We start from the raw sequence: 19,054 nt of genomic DNA on the forward strand, positions 1-19,054 counted from the left end.
TCTTCAGTAAATTTGTGATCTTTTTCGTTGTTTACTTTCACTTCTCAGCACAAATATACTTACTGATCTCTTAATGAACTGTAGCTTTCTAAAATAGAACGAAAGAGAAAGTTACATAGTTACGCAAGTCGTTCTATCACTGTTTTTGAAACGACGCTGCAAAGTTATTCTCAGAACTTATTTTTTTTTTATTTTTTTTTTTTTAATGATGAGTGCGTAACTAAATCTAAAAAAACATAAAAGATTCTATTATGTGAAAATTCCTGAGTTTTTTTTTTCGTGTAAATGTATGCGTTTATTTCTGTAAATTTCAATAACATAGTTTTTTTTCGACAAAGTCTGTTCCGTTTTGCTCTTTTATAAAATACTAGTGGTACCCGCACGGCTTTGCCCGTAGTACAAAAAATTAAAAGGTCTTTTGGTTCGCCTTTATAGTTACAGATAATGTAAGGTGAATTTCTCGCCAATTTGCTTGCCCATGTTACGGTTCCACGTTATGATAACTTGGTAATTTACTCGGTCCATCTTATGATAATTTTGCTCATGAAAATGTTCTTAAAATTGGAATAGAAAAAGGACAAAATCGATTTTTTGAAATATCGCTTCAAAGTGCACACCCCCATGCCACAAACTAACTTTGTGTCAAATTTCATGAAAAACCGGCCGAACGCTCAAGGCACTATGCGGGTCACAGAGATCCAGACATCCAGACAGAGAGACTTTCAGCTTTATTATTAGTGAAGATTAGAAAACTTCATATCTATCTATCTCTGTTTTTGGACACAGTGGGGAAAAAAAGAAGGTTGGGTAAAGAGTAGGGAGATAAAATGTTATTTGGATTGCCACAAATCGTGCTCCCAGCACACACTACAGCAATTCTTTATTTTTTAATCCAATACAATTATACTTTACCTAATTTTAGAAGTAAAAAGTCATTAGTAAAATTATATCGAAAATTTTAAGTAATTATTTCGTTCTTGAGTTACATATTTTTAAAGTAAAAACAATGAAAAAGAAGTAACAAAAGATCAGCAATCACATTCGCCGAGAATGAAATCCTTTATACTGATGGTATTGTCATCGACAGTTTCATCTTCGCTGTGACATCGGAGGGCCACAATGTCAAATTTCAAGTTTTTTTTTTCAACATTTCATTTTTTTTTATTTGCCTCAAATACCGCACTATAGAATCAGAAATATGAACACAATTAATTCTAATCACGTCAGATTATGCGTTACTTCGTATTACGAAACCGACGAACTAGATGATTTTTTATTTTGTTATGTGTGTCATGATGGCCTTTGCAAAGTTTTAGTGTTCTGTTCGCAAGCCTTGTTCTTCTAATTTGATACATTTTCAAGTAGTTAGAGGCAGGGGTGTAGCTAAGGGTTGGGTTTTTGGGGACAACCCCCCCCCCCCCGAAAGGTTAGTTTAAAAAAAGAAGAGAGAAAGAAGAAAGAGGAGAAAGAAAAGAAGAAAAAGAAAAAAAAAATAAAACTTTTTTCTGAGTAACAAAGGTCAAAAATTCACTTCGCTTCCGCCCCCCCCCTAACGCCATTGAAATCTGTTCCATGTGTGACCCTCAAGCATAAAGATGCCTCCCTCTGCTGCGACAATTTTTTGATAATTGAGTGAAATTTGACACTTCGCTTTAGAAATGAGATTGATTAGTTAAATCCACGTATATGCAACCTTTCTTTGTCATAGATTCTGAAAATTGTTAAATATGTTTAATTTTATGAGCCGCGCAGTGGGAATATTGCATACAGTCGAATCTATATTTCGAATTTCACATTAAAGAAAAAATCGAGATAAAGAGTTTTTGAGGTACGGGGGCTTTAAGAAACTTTTTATAGAAATTTGAAATATGGTGGTGTTAATTTGAAATCAATACTAAAGACAATATGAGCTCTTGATTATAATTCCTCTGTATTAGTTTTGCTATGTATTTATTCCTTTATTACATTATTAAGTGCTTTATTGCGATTTTAAGAAATCATTTTGACAGTAAAAGAAACTTTAAGCATATCTTTTTCTAGAAAAAGTCTTTTTTTGCTTTTGGTCCCTGATTTTTTATTTATTTATTTTTTTTGGTTCATTATTTATCCTCTTGAGATTAGCAATTGCTGCAAATCTAACTTGGCCAGTATTCTACGGTTTTCTTTTTTTCGTCACTTGAAAAAAATTTATACTTTCTTTTCACTCCTATCATTTCAGTTTCCTAAGGAATCACAATTTTAAGAAAGAGTGCAACCAATGAACAGTACTAATACAGATAACAGAGCGAAATGGCTTTTAACTTGAATGACCTTTAACCATGAACTTGAAATGTTCATCTTACATGTCAAACCTGTGAATTTCACCCCTTTACTCTTCTTCCAAGAAAGTGCGCGAAACGACTGTCCTTTGGTTAATCTCCCTGGAAAGCCTATTCGTGGAACAACGCATTTCTCTCTTTTTTCGACTGCCTCCTCAGCTCTTGAAGACAATTCCTCTGTTTCTGAGTTGGAGAAAATGTTTTTGTTTGCTGCGTTAAAGATCATTGGTCTTCGAATCCAAAAAATGATAGCATAACCGGAATTCGAGACGATAGAGGTTTTTGTTGGCCTGGTCTTATAATTCAAGAAGTCTTATTTTATTTTATTTCATACTTTTAGTGCAAACCAAGTTGGTAAAAATAGTCTTTATAGTCTGACCACCGATAAAATTGAAAGTCAAACATCCAGTTTACAGGCGGAAATGGAAGTATCTATTAGCTTTTAGGGATGCCAGATTTTGAAGATGTGTGTCAGCCTCTAAATTCAGCAGTCACACTGAAATGAACGGAACACGCTCATCAGATATATGATTTCCCCCTGATTTGGATCGACTGGTTTTGACAAGACGTTACTAGAAAATTTCACTTTAAATTAAATGGAGGGAAAAGAAAAAAGAAAAAAGTTGAATTTTCCCATAACATTAAAAAAAAAAATGCTTTTGTTTCGTTTGACACAAGTATTGGAATTGGGGCACCCCATTCCAAAGTATGTAAGATTCAACTCTTTCTTATTTTTTAATACTAAAAACATTTACATATAATATATATCTATATATATAAAAATGAATGTTCGTCTCTATGTCATCCATGAACTCAAAAACTACCCGGCAGATTTGGCTGAAACTTTCACCGTTTGTTATTTTTGGTACTGGGAATGTTTATAGACCAGTTCGAAAAAAATCCGATCGATAGTTCATTTTTTATTCCAATTTAAGTCACAATCCATTGGATAAATACGAATAAAATTATCGGCTGCAGAAATTAATTCGCGTGAAAGATCTCATTGATAGGAAGTTAGCTATTGCCATTTTTCTTGAGTTTAAACAAATAAATTCTTTCTTTATTGTTTTATATCTTTTCATGCAACGGGGGGATTTAAAACTTTTTCTATTTGATATTTTTAGCGATTGATTGATTTTGCAAACTGCGTGAGTACAAAATTTGAGTATAGTCACGGCTTCACTTGATACCTGGACCGATTATTATGAAAATTGCTATATATATGTATTTTTCCACGGAGAAGGTGCATAATATGCTCATTGAAGTCACTCGCCACCAGGTGGCACTGCAGAGTAGCAACTTCTGCCCCGTTCAACCGATTGTCATGAAAATCAGTATAATGATGTATTTTTTTGTTGGCGTAGCAACGCGTGTCGGGTACAGTTAGTGTGTGTGTGTGTGTATATATATATATATATATATAAAAGAAGTAACCCCCCACCCCCCCGAAAGTCGGGTTTAACTACGCCTCTGGTTAGAGGTAATGGAAACAATTAAATATAAACATTTGTATGAGTATTCCTCAACCTCAAACGTAATTTATAAATTGAAAATTGTCTGTAATTAATGGAATATCATATCTTCTGTTTTTCTAAATAAATTCAGCTTATCTTTTGTCTTACAAATTAATCATCACTTGTGCTTCAGGTTATGTTTATTAAGAAACAGATATTTTATGATTAGGTAACTGATGCGTAAAAAAATATTCCAGATTTTAACAAAATACTGTGCTCAGAGTTCTTGAACAATATCGCAAAAAACTTTTGTTCTACAATGTATCCCGCTTAAAAAGTATATGTTACTGCCTCGCTATAATTAAAGACATAAATCTTTGTCAGCCACAGCAAATTTAGAAATAAATACCAAACGTATAGAAAAGAAAGCGGCTTGACATTGATGGCGGCGAAGCATGTAGATCTGTAAAAAAATGGAGGCCCAATATTTTGTCCGAACCATTCTTTTCTTGAGACTAGTGGGGCGAAATGTAAAAACATAAGCTTCAGTAGAATGCATATAACTCCATTCACTGCTGTCAAAAACTTCGGTGTGACGAAGATCGACAAGTTGGAATGGAAGTTTTCTGAAAATACATTATGCCCCATGTTATGGGAAAATGCTCGCACCATTTCTCATGTTCTCGTTCGAGTCATCAGATGGCGCTCGGATCTCTCTGTGATGAAAGATGAATATGGAGTGGAGGATTTGTGGAATGTTTTGCGATCGTTTGTCAAAGTTATTGCTATGTATTTGAATAACAATAAAAGAAGTTTGAATTTAAAACGATTTTGATAAAGGACTCTAAATAATTTTATAAACGTGAGAGAAAAGCAAAACGTTAGTTACTAACGCTAAAATTTAGGAGTTATAACCAGGCTTTCAAAGTGAAAGTTGGAAGCGGACAGATTTTGCGGTAAAGGAGTCGAAGACTCTAAAATTCCCGGAATCAGAGTCGGACCCAGAGTCGACCATTTTCCCTCCAATTTCACAGCCATGGTTTTATAACTACATATTGAACAAAGAATATAAACTGTACTTCAGATTATCTGTTTGCGGATTATTCATGCAGCAAAAAATTTTAATAAAAAATTTAAAATTAGCTAAAGAAAAATTATGCCAAATTTTACTACATATTTCATTACTAGTACTAATGTATTACTTTTTGTATTAATAGAGTATCGTAATTAAACCCACGAAGTATTTTATGTACCACCGTGTACTTTACTTATAGCTTCCTAATACAGTGAAACCTCCCTTAACGGACACTCCCGAATAACGGACACCTCTAATTAACGGACATTTTTGCAAGTCCCAGTCCCTCAATATAGGCCATTCCATGTAATTCACTCTGAATAACGGACACTCCGAATAACGGACAGTTATTTCACAAAAAATTTCCCTTGCGATCGTAGCACTTCCGTTTTTTTTTTCTTTTCATAGAATATCTTAGTATGTGCTTGCCTTACTTACAAAGCTTTTCATCCTCCACAACTGATATCCCCCCCCCACTTATCATTTTCTTATCACTGTTTCTTGGAATTAAAAGGGTGGTAATGGGCAGAGGCAGCGATTGGGTCTTAAAAGTTGGGGCAGAAAAAAAAGGACTTTGCGGGCAGCAAAAAATGAAAAAGGAAAAAAAAGTCATAGTTTTGTAACTGCTATTTTTGAGTTTATTGAAGCAGAGTGAAAACTGATGTCAGTCTAACAATTAACGTACGTTTTTCTTAAGATTTTAATGAATTTTATACACAATAACTATTCAAAAGCTAAGATAAAAAAGAGGAAACTGGGCGCTTTTTCTAACTGGGGCTCTCGGGAGTTCCAATTGAGCAGACCGGCCTTGGTAGTAGTCTGCTTTATGGCGCCGTGGTTTCGTTGGGTTGTTTAATTTTTAGACATGAAAAAGATTTTCCCATATTCAAGGTCATATTGAAAACTGTCAATCATACAATAGTGATACTCGAGATAAAATAAGTAAATTAACCATAAAAAGTGTGTGGGGGGAGGGGGTTGCTTCGCCGAATCGCCGCCGTTGGTAATGCAAAAAAGAGATGTCAAACTGTTTTAACTGATTACTTTAATTGATTAAATGCTTTTTAAGACAAGTGTGTGCTGTCAGTATACCTTTATTAAGAAAAAACACATTAATTACACTTGATGTAAAATGTAGTAAACCTTTCGCAATTGTTTCGATTGTGTTCTACAAAGGGAACAACAGCTCACTTTGAAAAAGGTAAATTAAGTAGTTCCTCCTAATAGCGAACACTTTCCAATAACGGACAAAACTTCTGGTCCCTTGACTGTCCGCTATTCGGAGGTTTCACTGTACATACTTTTTTGCGTGTTTGGTCATTTTCGAAAAATCGGTGTTTTTCGATTATCCATGTACACCTTTTCATTATTTAGCACGGATAATCGGGGGTACAGTGTACTTACATATAGAATTGAAAATTATTTGAAAAATTGCTTCGGACAATTACTAAGAAAATTCTGCTTAAATTTCGTCTGTGATATTGAATTAATGTGGATAGTATTTATCAAGGTTAACGAACAATTGATAAAACTAGGCTATGAAAAGTTTTTACTGAATTTTTTTAATATAATCTTCTTTACTAATAATAAAGCTGAAAGTCTCTCTGTCTGGATCTCTCCCTGTCCGTCAGGATCTCTCCCTGTCCGTCAGGATCTCTCTCTGTCCGTCAGGATCTCTCTCTGTCCGGATCTCTGTCTGTCATTATATCTGTGACGCGCATTGCGCCTAGACCGTTCAGCCAATTTTCATGACATTTGGCACAAAGTTAGTTTGTAGCATGGGGGTGTGCACCTCGAAACGATTTTTCGAAAATTCGATGAGGTTCTTTTTCTATTCCAATTTTAAGAACAAAATTATCATAAGATTGACGAGTAAATTACGAAATTATCATAAAGTGGAACCGTAACATCGGCACAAGCCAATTGGCGAGATATGAAATTATCATAATGTGGAACCGTAACATGGGTACAAGCTAATTGGCGAAAAAATTCACCATACATTATTTGTAAATATACAGGCGAACCAAAAGATCTTTTAATTTTTTTATTACGGGCAAATCCGTGCGGGTACCACTAGTAAATAACCAAAATTAAAAGACTTGAACATTTGCCCACTGAAGAAATTGGAGCACTATTTCTTTAGTGCCTATAAATGCAGAAATAATATTTTGTTTTTGTTTTTATACTTACCTGAATATTTAATTAAAAATTATCCAAAGTCTTTGAAAAGTGGCAGTAAAAGCCTTTCTCACATTTGTAGCAACAATTATACATTTTAACTCATTAAATACTGCAAATATTATGTGTTGCAGAAGCAATGTGGGAAAAACGTTCATGGTGCCATGACAATCAGGAGAGGAAAAGTGGAAAAGTTATTTGGCCATTATATGCGCCGATTTTCGTTACGTTGAACTATAATAAAGGCAAAACATCAATTTCATTTACCCGTAGAGATAATTATGAATTATGATATTCGTCTATCACGCGTCTATGGTCGATCGGTCCACGTCGGTTCACGAAATGAAGGGAGTGGGGGGGGGGAAAGAGTTACCAATATAATCTTGTATGTTTTTGAATTACATATACGTTTTAATTCAGAAAACAAGAGGATGCATGATTTTTTTTTTTTTTTGAGCAATCACAATTGCTTATTGTTCTCATTTGACAGTACTTCGCGTTGTGGTTCCTTTTTCAGCTAGGACTAGGGCTGTAGCACCACCGCCCACCGGCTCCTCTGGTACTGAGCACTGTCCCCCGAATTCCGCTTCTCCTTGTCGGTGGCGTCCATGTCCTACACACACGCACGCTCACACACATGCGCCGTAGCACACATACACACACACACGCGCTGTTACACACATACACACACGCTTAGTGCATACACACAGGTACACACGTAACCGCCTAGGAGAAGGGGCAGGTTTGGGGGGAGAGGAGCCGTTTCTAGATACAATAACTCCAATGATTAGTTTCCTTTCGTAATTGCGGAAAACATAATTTGAATTCAAAATTTCAGAATTTAAATTAATTTTCATTTAAAATTTTTTTTTATACCCTTAAAAAATTCTTGAAGTGAGATACAGGCCATCTAATTAAGATGACATCATGGGAGCCATTTCCACTTGCGACTGTCACCAAAATGTTTTAAGTGCATTATCTTTGACACAGGAAAAGATCATTTGTTGTAGTTTTTCATTTAGTTTTCGTTTTCATTATGCTGACAAGCCCCATTTAGAGAATTCTTTTTTTTTTTTTTTACAACAACCTTTTGAAAAGCAATTTTTAAATCATTATTTGGATTTTTTTTTCCTAGCACACCAATTTCAAAAGTTATGATTTTTGGACTGTGTTGTTCAATGCCACTGAGTAATGAATTCCCTGAAAAAGAGAGTTTTCACTTTTGAATGCAACAGGTTGTAGAAACATTTGAAAAAAGAAAAAAAAAAAAACTTCTAGCTTCACAAACACTGTTTATGCAATCACAGAGCTGAAAATTCGAAGTTGTAGTTAGTAGCAAGTAGCCAGTAGGCACTTTTTCTTTTTTAAATTTAGCCGCTTTCCATTTCTAGTTGACGTTTCATCCAGAATTTTTATTTTGTCCTGAACACAAGAAGGCAATCTAGCCGAGTTGCAGGCTGAAAATTGAATGTCCATACATTTACGAGGTGCTTTAATATTTTTTCTCGTTTTCACAAAAATAAGAATCCGGAATAATGTACGTGGTCTGTAAAACATTCAATTTTTTCAAATGTTTTTCAACCCGATAAACGCAAACTGGAATTTGTCTCTTTCAGTGATTGTAATATTTAGTTGTATTAATCAGAAGTAAAAGAATAAAACTTTTAAAATTCGCAATTTGATTGAAATGATACTGAAATGTCAAATACCCCCCAGACCACAGTGGCGACTGTTCCCTCCACATTTGGCGACGCTGCGCCTCCGCCAACCCCGCCGCAATCTTTCCCGGGGGCAACCCTCCAACCTCTCCGAGTCCCGGCATCAGCAACCTCATCCGCATCCCTCCGCACGACGGAGTCAGTCTGAGTGCGGGAGTGTGCGTCTCGGAGAAGTGCGTGTTGTGTGAAAACCATGTGCTCTTGCGTATTCGGATCACTTCGTGGCCGGATGCCGAGTAGTCGAACGGATTGCGAGGATTGACGACGTTTGCCGAAGATGAGTGCAGGCGGGAAATGGCCCTTACTCGCAATGGTAAGTCGCATTTCGCCCCCGATATCGCTTCCGATGAGCTTCGTTTCCGAGTGATCACGGAGATGCCATGAGAAAATTTTTTTTTCAGCTTTAATAAATTTAAAACGTTGGAAAACATGAAAAGAGAAACAACGAAGTAAAGCTGTCCAGTTTTGCAATTCACTACACAAATTTGAAACAACCCGTTACCTGCATCTAACTATCTGCAATACTACCGTTTTTCTTTCCTTTCATTTTTCTTTTCTTTGTAGATATTGTTTCGGAGTTAACAGAACATGTAACAGTTCACACTTAGACTAGTACTTTAGTACATCGAATCTTAACCTTCTCGCTTCTTCTTTTTTCATGAGTTTTGCTCGCGGACGACTATGGTCTGCAGACCACAGGTTGAGAACTACTACTTAGTACATCTAAACATTATTCAATGTTAGATAGTTGGAAGTGCTATTTTCGTTCCCGCGAACGTCCTTTTTGAGTAATAGCAATCATTCTCCCTTAAAGGATTTGAAATTCTTGGTGCTTTGACAAAAATGTAAAACGCTAAAAAAGAGAAGTGGAAAATGAAGAAAAAAAAGGAGGAAGTTATTCTCTTGTTAATTCGCCTGTTTAATCCAAAAAAAAAAAAAAAAAACTAGACTTTAGAAGAAATTCTTAAGTGCTGTTTAAGATCAAATAGTTGATGTAGAGATTTTGTTTTAGATCATCGTCATTTCGGCATGATCACGGAAATTTCCTTGGATTTTTTTCAGTTTTTGAGCTTTGACATATTTAGATTGGTAAAAACTTTTCTGAAAAAGTTTTCCAGTTTCACAGTTCGTCACCGAAAAAAAAAATCTATCTACAGAAAATACTATTTTTTATGCACATACTCTGAGAACATCATTAATTCAGCATTGTTCAATGCCATACTGGTGAAACAGTTTTCTTACCGAGTAAAGTCATTTCAAAGATTCCATAGTATATTTTTCCTTTCCCCCCAAATTCTAATTCACTTACCCTCAGCTCATAGGGCTTGTGAATGTCTAACTGTTATTGCAACAGAGAGAAAGACTAAAAAATATATCGACTAAAATAAATCCAACAGTAGCTTATAGAACATTTGACCCATCCGAAGTTTATATATTAAATGGCTTCATTCATTTATTTAGTGGATTTTTTTAAATGTAACTATTATTATTTAACAGATTGCTTGATTTAGAAACAAACATTAAATGTTTTATTTCAACAATATTGAATTTGGCAACGTACGACGAGTACATAAGTGCTTTGTTGTTTTGACCAGTTTTGACAAAAAGTTTGATAATAAGCTCTGACTTACATATACCGGAAAATTACCACCCTTATTTGGGTTTTTTTTAGCTTTTGTTGTTTATTAAAAAGTAATCGTTTCTCCTGAAATTTGTCCGTTCCCCCTTAATACAACAAATTTTGCAAAATCTTATCTTCGAGAACATTTGTGTGTAAAGATACATTTGAAATTCGATTTTTTTTTAAATAGCTTACTCTTTTTTTTTTTCAAGGTTTGTATAATATTAAAAGTTAGAAAAGATGAGTTGAAAAAAAAAAAAAACTCACCAATAGCTTTCCAGTATCTCAGGTAGTCACTTCAATATGAAAAACACTATTTTCAAGATAGTATTGAGTTTTAGGCGTGCACTCTAAGTACTTGAAAAGTTCTGTTCAATATGAGATAAATGAAACTAATAAGTAATCCTACCCAAGCGTGAATCGCCGGTTTGAATATAATTTTTCACATCGATAGCACCTTAAAATACTGAGCCAGTATTTTTTTTATCGGCAACAAACACTTTTAACTGGCCGAAACTTGCCTCTAAATATTGGATAATTTAGATTTAGAGGATACAATATATTCTTTTACTTTAAACATTAATTACAAAAATTCAAATAATGGTTGAAAATTTGAAAAAGACAAAGACAAACTAAAATTGAAGCGTTTCATGATTTTTCTGAAAATACTATTTATAGTGATAAACCATCCCTCGCTATCTTACTCCGTCACGGTGAATGACCTTGAAATTTAAATCTATCCTAAGAAAGTCGGAAATCTATCAAATGAGAGATTTATTTTTTTATCTTTACAATGGTTTTTGAATTTTCATTCTACTATAATTTGGAGCGAAGTAAATTTAATTAAAAAAATTTTTTGTGCGGATTTTGAGTTTTTTTTACAGGCTTATATTTTGAACAATTTCCAAAATAAAAATCTAAAATTGGCAGGATTACTTATCTTGTCATATGTTTGCTTCATGCCGAATTTCATTGGAAGTGGTGAAGTCAAGAAGGTTATTTATCTCACATGGAGTGGTTATTCCCGCGATATGGTAAGACTGCGAGGGGTAGTTGAACCCTTATTTTCAGAAGAATCCTGAAACACATCAACTTTAGTTCGTATAGTTTTTTCAAATTTTCAATCCTTACTTGAAATTTTGTAAATAACTTTTTAAATGAAAGAATCTATTGTACTCTCTAACTCTCAATAATCCAATATTTAGGGGCAAGTTTCACTCCGTTAAAAGTGCTTGTTGCTGATAAAAAAAAATACGGATTCAATCTTTTAAAGTGTTCTATCGATGTGTTCACACTTGGGTAGGGTTACTTGTAAGATTTTGGTTACGATGGGCTTTTTTTAAATTAATAGTTCTTTTTTTTTAATTTTTACTTTGATTTGACTAACTTGACATGTTATAAAAAGAAAAGGAAAGATAGAAAAAAATTTTGTTTTTTTGCTTTGCAATTTGTGAATTTAATGTGAAAAATCATTATAAACAAAAAGTTTTTTTTTTTTTTTGGTAGTTCATAGTTGTAGTTTTTTCACCTACTTTAATCGTTTGTTTCCAATATCAATCATTAGATTATATCGCCAATATACAGTGGATTCGCTCTACAACGCAATTCGACCTATGTGAAATGGCTATAACGCGAGGTTTTTCCGAGTAACGAATTTTAGAGCTAACGCTAACTCCATACCTACAACACGAAACATTTCGGAAGGGAATCGCAGAGCTTAAGTATCATCTAATTCCTAAATATTAGTTTCATGGAGGCATTTTCCATGTAATATCGCTAAAACTAGAAGTTAACCACATTGTACAAACTTCAATCCGCAAGGATAAATTAAGAAATAAATTATTTTACTCAAAATATTTACAACAATTTCAAATGAAACAAATTGTAAAATTACCGTTGCAGACGGTGAATTTCGAATGGTTTGCTGCAATGTTGCGTTTTTTGTGGCCTCAAATGACAAAGAATAGTTTCTCCATTTACAAAACGGTTTGAAAAACACTTTCATATCGTCAAATATGGCAAAACTTGTAAATATGGCACACGTCCTTTCTTCCTTCTCTACCTAAGTTCAGGAATGGACTCTTCTTCTCAAATGATTGACAATGGTCGGTCATTTGTTCGCTGTCAGACTTATAACCTTTTTTCGTCTACATTTTTTCCGAAAACCAGTCCAAATTGAGAACGAAGCATTTAAACAGTTACACAGATATGTTGTTATTAATGTAATGCATGCAATTATTTTCGAAGAACCTGCGGATCCATTAAAACTTAAATTTGTAATTAAATTATGGAAAAGTATGATTTTTTTATCTTTTGTTATTTTGCCGACTTCAAAACTTATGTTTAAAAGTAGTATCGATGGTGCTCAAAGAATAGAAATATTTTAGAGCAACTTCCAGCTGCAGTTTTGAAGTCTGTTCTTTTTTTTTAAATTCAAAAACATTTGATTTCATTCATCTTAGTGTAAATATATTTCAGAAATAGCATGACGTTACTATCATGAAGCTTTTACATTTTTTCATACAAATGCTTGATTAAAAAATATTAATGTGTCTAAAATTTTAGTTGATTGGCACCAGAAAACCTTTGTATTTTTCTGAGATCTATTTGTGTGCTAATTTAACTTCAGTAGGAGCAACCATAAACTGAAAGAATGGGGTCGTTTCCAAAATTTTAATAGCATTTTTTTCTGAAAGAACATTCTTAAAAATATAGGATGTGACCATTTTTTAAGTAATTAATCAAGTTTAATATTTTAAAAAATTACTTAAATCAGTGCGCTTTCATTGTTTACGTTTCTGTCATGTGACATCACAAATGATGAAATGAAATTCAGTTTTGCCATTCACGGAGAAAAATATTTAATTCGCATCTTTACTCACGTGTATTGGCAACGATAGGGTTGATAGCAAGCGTAGAGCGCAATATTTAATTCGCTTCTTGATTATCATAACGTGGTAGAAAGACGCGGCAAATTGCATTATTTTTGAGGTCATAAAGACCACGCCTTGTTTTCAAAATCGGACATTAAAAAAATAATTAAAAAATAACTGTCGGGAAAATAAAAGTATTTACTGGGTCCAAGTTATTTTTTTTACTCATTCTATCAATTTCAGTGACTAAAATATGTACTTTTGACTGAAGGAAACAACCCCATTACGAAGATTACGCAGATCCTAATCACATTATTACGACGCTGCTAAGTTTGGTTTGCTCGAAATAGAACCATTTAAATATTAAAGTTCTCCCAAAGCAATTTATATTTCACAGCAATGCATCGAGGTTCCGCTAAAGTAACATCATGACCTTCGGCGAAGCTCCACATACTATGTCATGTACACGGACAAACACATTATATTCGCATTTAAATATCATTTATTTTGTCAGTGTTCAACATTAAAAATGATTTTAATCGAAACCATAAGGCACCCTTCAAGGTGGTCGTTTCTTAACTCATTGCTGGTCAGATTGTGATGAGTAGTGTGTTGACCTAAGAATAATTGTGTTTGAGTATTTGAGCAGCAAATGACATTGCAATAAACGGGAAAAGTTCGAAAACAAGTAATAAAAAATTGTTCCATAATCAAGTAGAAAGATCAGGGAATGCAACAGGTGAATTAGATAACCATTTTATTAAACTGCTAGTGATTGTGGTGAAACATTTATGCCATTTTTTTAATACTTATAAGGGATCTTCAATTTTTTTTCTACTACTCTTGCCCTGTTCTGGCTTTTTTGACTAGTGCAGTCGTTCTTAACTTTTTTTTTTTTAACCGAGAGCCGCCGCTCACATTATTAGCATTCTCGCGGGACAGTCAGAAGAAACAATTTTCATAATTACCTTTTTTTTTAAAAATAACATAGAAAAACATGGAACATTAAAGAAATCCACAAATCAGAAATTATTGTCATTATTTAAAACTCATTCCAAAAATGCAAAATTGTTTTCATCTGATTATTAAAAACCATTTTCTTAATATTTGACTCCAAATTTGAATTGTTGTTTGTAATCGGGGTTTTCGATTTGTAACATTGAACAAAACAACGAGCCACATGAGTCAACTTTGGTGGCGTAGATTGGGCACCACTGTGCTAGAATAACACATACCGACTGAAAGGGGGGGGGGGTGGAGGGAGTCAAGAAGAAGAACCGTAGAACTTTAGGGAGAAGTAAAATGTTGGAAAAAAAAATTGTTAAACGAACCTACTATACTTTGCTAAATTTTGCGGTCACATGAAATTATTTTTGATATTATCGAGTTATTAGGTTTACAGCTCAGTTTTCCTCCACGTACTGCTGTAAATCTGGGTTTTTCACCATTAGCACACATAAAATCAAAATATCGAGAAAGGCGGGGTGCGCGCTTTGTCACAGTTTCAAACTAATATTCAAAAACATGTCAAGATACAGTGACCAACTCTTGAAATTTCAAGTCTACGACTCTGATTGCTACTCAGCAGCCATGGATATGACATGTCAACTTACCTATTGCGTCAAAACCCCGGAGTTCTTTTGTGGACCCTTTGTACACCAAATAAAAACCACTTTCAAATCTAAGAAACTTCATGTTTTTGTTCACACCAGGAATCTGAAATTGCAATCAAAATAATTAAATTCAACGAGTAAATTAAAAGAAAAAAAATCTTAGAGTGAATAGAGCAACCTTTTAAATTTCTATGCCTTTTAGTTTGTCATTAACCGGTGCTGGAAACACAGTTTAACAGAAGTTGTAGACATGATTCTCGCCAGCAGTCAAGCATTGAGCTCTGGAGGAGCGGAGGTTCTCCAAACATTGAAATTATCACTAAGATGACGAAGCCAAAGTTGTCGAGATATCTCCAAAGTTTCGCAAAATGATTACCAATTGATAACATCTATTTTGGATTTTAATTTCTGCTTTATTAAAACGTTACTGAACTAAAAGAATTTAAAAAATCAGATATTGGTAGAAAGTTAATTGAACTTTAGTTGTCATAAAATACCCATTTCATTCGGATAAACCAACTATTTATTTCGAGCTAGACGGAAGGAATTCAAAACTACATTGGAAAAAAATAACTTACATTATCTCTGAACTAAGGGAATATAAATTCCATGACCCTTGCGAAATAACCATTGTTAAAATCAGTGTCATATTTTCTGATTTTTAAAGACAGAACTGGAGATTCCTGCAATGAGTTTAGATTACATATTAATGGAAATTTGGTTTAGATCAAAAAATAAATCATTAAAGCGATCTTTTTCGGCCCATGGGATTTCGAACTCGTATGTTCGCGTTATTAGCATGACGCTTTAACCAAACGAGCCAAAGGGGTTCTTAAGCATCCCATTTCGGGATGCTAGTTATTGAAACAATGCGTAATGAAAAGCAAAATAAATCATGTTTTTGACAAAAAATTAAAATGTGCTTTGTCCCTTTATTTTTCGTCGAAAGCGGGGAAAACAATCTTTAAAATATTGCGTTACTTATGAAGTTTACTCAAATATCGAGGGAATTATGACGTTTTTTCACAAAACAACCCTTTTGAGAAGTAATATATATGATAAATATCGAAATAGGCAATTAATTTTCAACGTGAAAGTGTAAAAAATATCATATACATACTATTTATTTGTGTATTAATGATGATTATTACTGTGTGTAATTATTTCTAAATGTAGAAATACGCAATTACTATCCACTGTGTAAGTGCAAAAAGTGTCATAAATATACTATTAATCTCTGTCACATGTCACTTTCGAAGTTTTCCTCAAGACACCCGAAAAAAAGATCATAATGTACTTAGAGCTCCTAAAAAAACTATTTGCTGCAGAAAATATTATATGTTTCAAAGGAACCGTCTTGAAAAGTTTATTAACCGCATGAAAAGTAACTCAAAAATAATAACTGCTACGCCAAAAAGTATAGAAAGATCGAAAAACAACTTTTCAAACAACGTTGCTTGATAAGGACAATCCCGCAAGGAAAGAAAGGATAACATTTTTGAGCATGGAACAAAAAACGTAATGCATCACTCCACTCAGAGTGTTGCTGTCAGCTTGACCACTCATACCTCTGACATTAATCTCCTGGAAAACAATTTCTTCTCTATGTTCCATCTAATTAGATATTTTTTAAAGAATTGTTTTTATTCTTGTTAACCTTAATGACATTATGATGTCAAACAGGATAAATCATTTCTTATACCATGAAAAATGAATGTTGGTATTGGATGAAAAATTAATGGCAGCGAAAGTTAATAAATCTTATTTTGTGTCATTAATTACATTGCTCTGATTTTTTTTGCATAAATTATAGGGAATGTTAAGAAATCTCGTGTCACCACAGCCACGTTTATGTACATAAAATACGACGTATGTGTGCTTGTGTGAGTGTTGTCTGTCTGCGATGCTGATTGGAAATCTAAAAATAGTGTGGGGAATAATCCGACTTTACTTTAATTCAATCCACTATTTCGAATTTTTCTGCAGGACGGAAGGGAAGGGGGTGTCAATGGAAGTATAGGGAATTAAAATTCTATTGGGGGAAAAAATACTCTCACTTATGATTTTTTGCAAACCCGGGGGAGGAAAAGGGGGATGACCTCCTGATACTCTTTAAAGACGGGCTGGTTTAATCACAAATTCTAAGTCGGCTGCGATAAATACTAGACATTAAGATGCTAAATCCCAAAGTTACAAGTACATTCTATCTGTGGATAATATCCCGAAAATTTGGTACAAATCATCGCTTTCTGATATTCAAGATTTTTTTTTCTTAAAACAATTTCAGTTCAAAGAAATAGTGTAAATTTTCTCTTCTAAGAATTTGCGGTGGATCTTTGACAAGTTTCTACACTGAGATACATTGATGTCCACGAATTTAAACAAAAAGGCTTTTGAAATTTAGAAAAGCACGAAATTCAAATTTAGAGCAACGCTAAAGGAATTCTGGAAACTTTTTCTTGAACACATCTTTCTTTAATATTATATTTTTTTCTCTTTCCTTGATAAATTTAGTAGTCAATTCATCTTTGAGTGTCAGTTTTTATTGAAAAGAAAAACTGCTCAGAACCATTGCTGAAAGAGAAATTCAGGAACCATAGCTTAGTTCATCTGAAAAAGTTAATTTTCCTTGAAAAGAAAAACTGTGCTAAGAACCTCCACTGAGATAGAAATTTAGAAAATATGGCTCAGTTCATCTGAGAAGGTCAATTTTCGCTGAAAAGAAAAACCGAGCTAAGAACAATCGCCGATAGGGTGTATTAATCCCAGGAAATGCCTCGATCCATAGACAAGAATGATTACATATCTACAAATGAAATGGTCGTAGTCATACAATGAATCTTTACTTTGGCCATTCGTGAGGGTACACGCGATTTTTCTTCTTTCTGTCATATTTCTCACATGTGCGAATCATTTTTCTCCCTTCCTATAACAATAGTTAGGCAGGGAGTCCATCTGTTTGAAGGAAAAGGGGTCTGATTTTGATATTAATGGAGCTTAATTGTGTGATTGTATAATAAACTACAATTGTATACTTGATATTCATGACCTGTTAATGCAACTTCCCATCTCTAATCAAAATCATAAAGACATTTTTTCACTAAATCCTGTTGATTTCTCAATGCATTGCACGGCAATGGTAATTTTTCTCATATATTTGCATTTATTCAAGAATTTTTTTACTTTAGATTTTAATCGTGATTTATTTGGTTATGAGGAACCATTGTGTATCATAATATGAAGTATCGATTAAAAAAAATGTACTTCAATACGTAAAAATCACATTTTTTTTCTAAGACAAGAAATCATTTTTGAAAGTTGAACAATTACGTATCATAATATAAAGTATCCTTTAACGGAATATATGAATATCTAAAGCCTGAATTTTTAAAATTTCGGTAATAAAGTGGAAATATACGCGTAAAAATGCCTCTTTTTGTGCAAATGGATTAAGAATATTATAACAAAGCTTATGTATTTTTAAATAATAGGCTAAACATGTGTATGTACGAATGTGCATATTTGTTTTTTAGGGCAACTTCGTAAATAGTTCTGTTTCTGGTACTAAAAAAACTATTCAGCCTGTTATTTTTACCTTTTCCATATTTTTCAGAGAAATGACATGAGTTAATGTTTTTTCACAGGGGGGACTGGATTTAGTTAATATACATTTTGCTCTTCCGTTTTCGGTTTTTCGTTACGAATGTTATGTACCATAATAAAACTTAATGTTTAACTATTACTATTTCCGATACGTTGTTTTGTCTTACTTTACTGTTCAGCACAAAGGTATTTATTTATCTTAATTTATTTATCTTATAAGTATTACTATCTTCTTCGAAACTAGCTCTTTCAAATTTGTTTTTTTTTCTGTTTGTTTTTCAGAAATAACAATTAGTATAACAAACTTTTACCTTTACGCATGCATTGTTTTGACGTTGGAAGAGAAATTTCAATCGAGAGCACATAGAATAAAACTTTACTTCACGAAATGAAACAGCTGTTAAAAACTCTTTTAAACCGGATGAATTCCTTCTCTTCAGATTGTTATTTGTTAATCCAAATGTGTAGTTTCACCCAAAGCCATTAATTTTCCAACATAGTGTATAGTTTTCCTGACACATGGTTAGTTTGTCTATTTATTTAGTCACTTAAGTTTGTTTTTCATACACAATGCAGCTCCTATTTGCTACATGTTCATATC

At 33.5% G+C, this 19,054-nt stretch overlaps 1 protein-coding gene across 1 annotated transcript in view; it reads left to right on the forward strand.

Moving 5' to 3' along the window:
- The first annotated feature begins 8,880 nt into the window (after positions 1–8,880).
- Positions 8,881–19,054, forward strand: part of LOC129232169 (metalloprotease TIKI1-like) — a 512,829-nt gene continuing 502,655 nt past the window's right edge. Inside the window, exon 1 of the mRNA XM_054866409.1 lies at positions 8,881–9,056. Coding sequence (XP_054722384.1) covers positions 9,021–9,056 — 36 coding nt within the window. The 5' untranslated portion in view covers positions 8,881–9,020. The remainder of the gene's footprint in view (positions 9,057–19,054) is intronic.

Source organism: Uloborus diversus, unplaced genomic scaffold (genome assembly GCF_026930045.1).
Source record: "Uloborus diversus isolate 005 unplaced genomic scaffold, Udiv.v.3.1 scaffold_11, whole genome shotgun sequence".
Lineage (NCBI taxonomy): Eukaryota > Metazoa > Arthropoda > Arachnida > Araneae > Uloboridae > Uloborus > Uloborus diversus.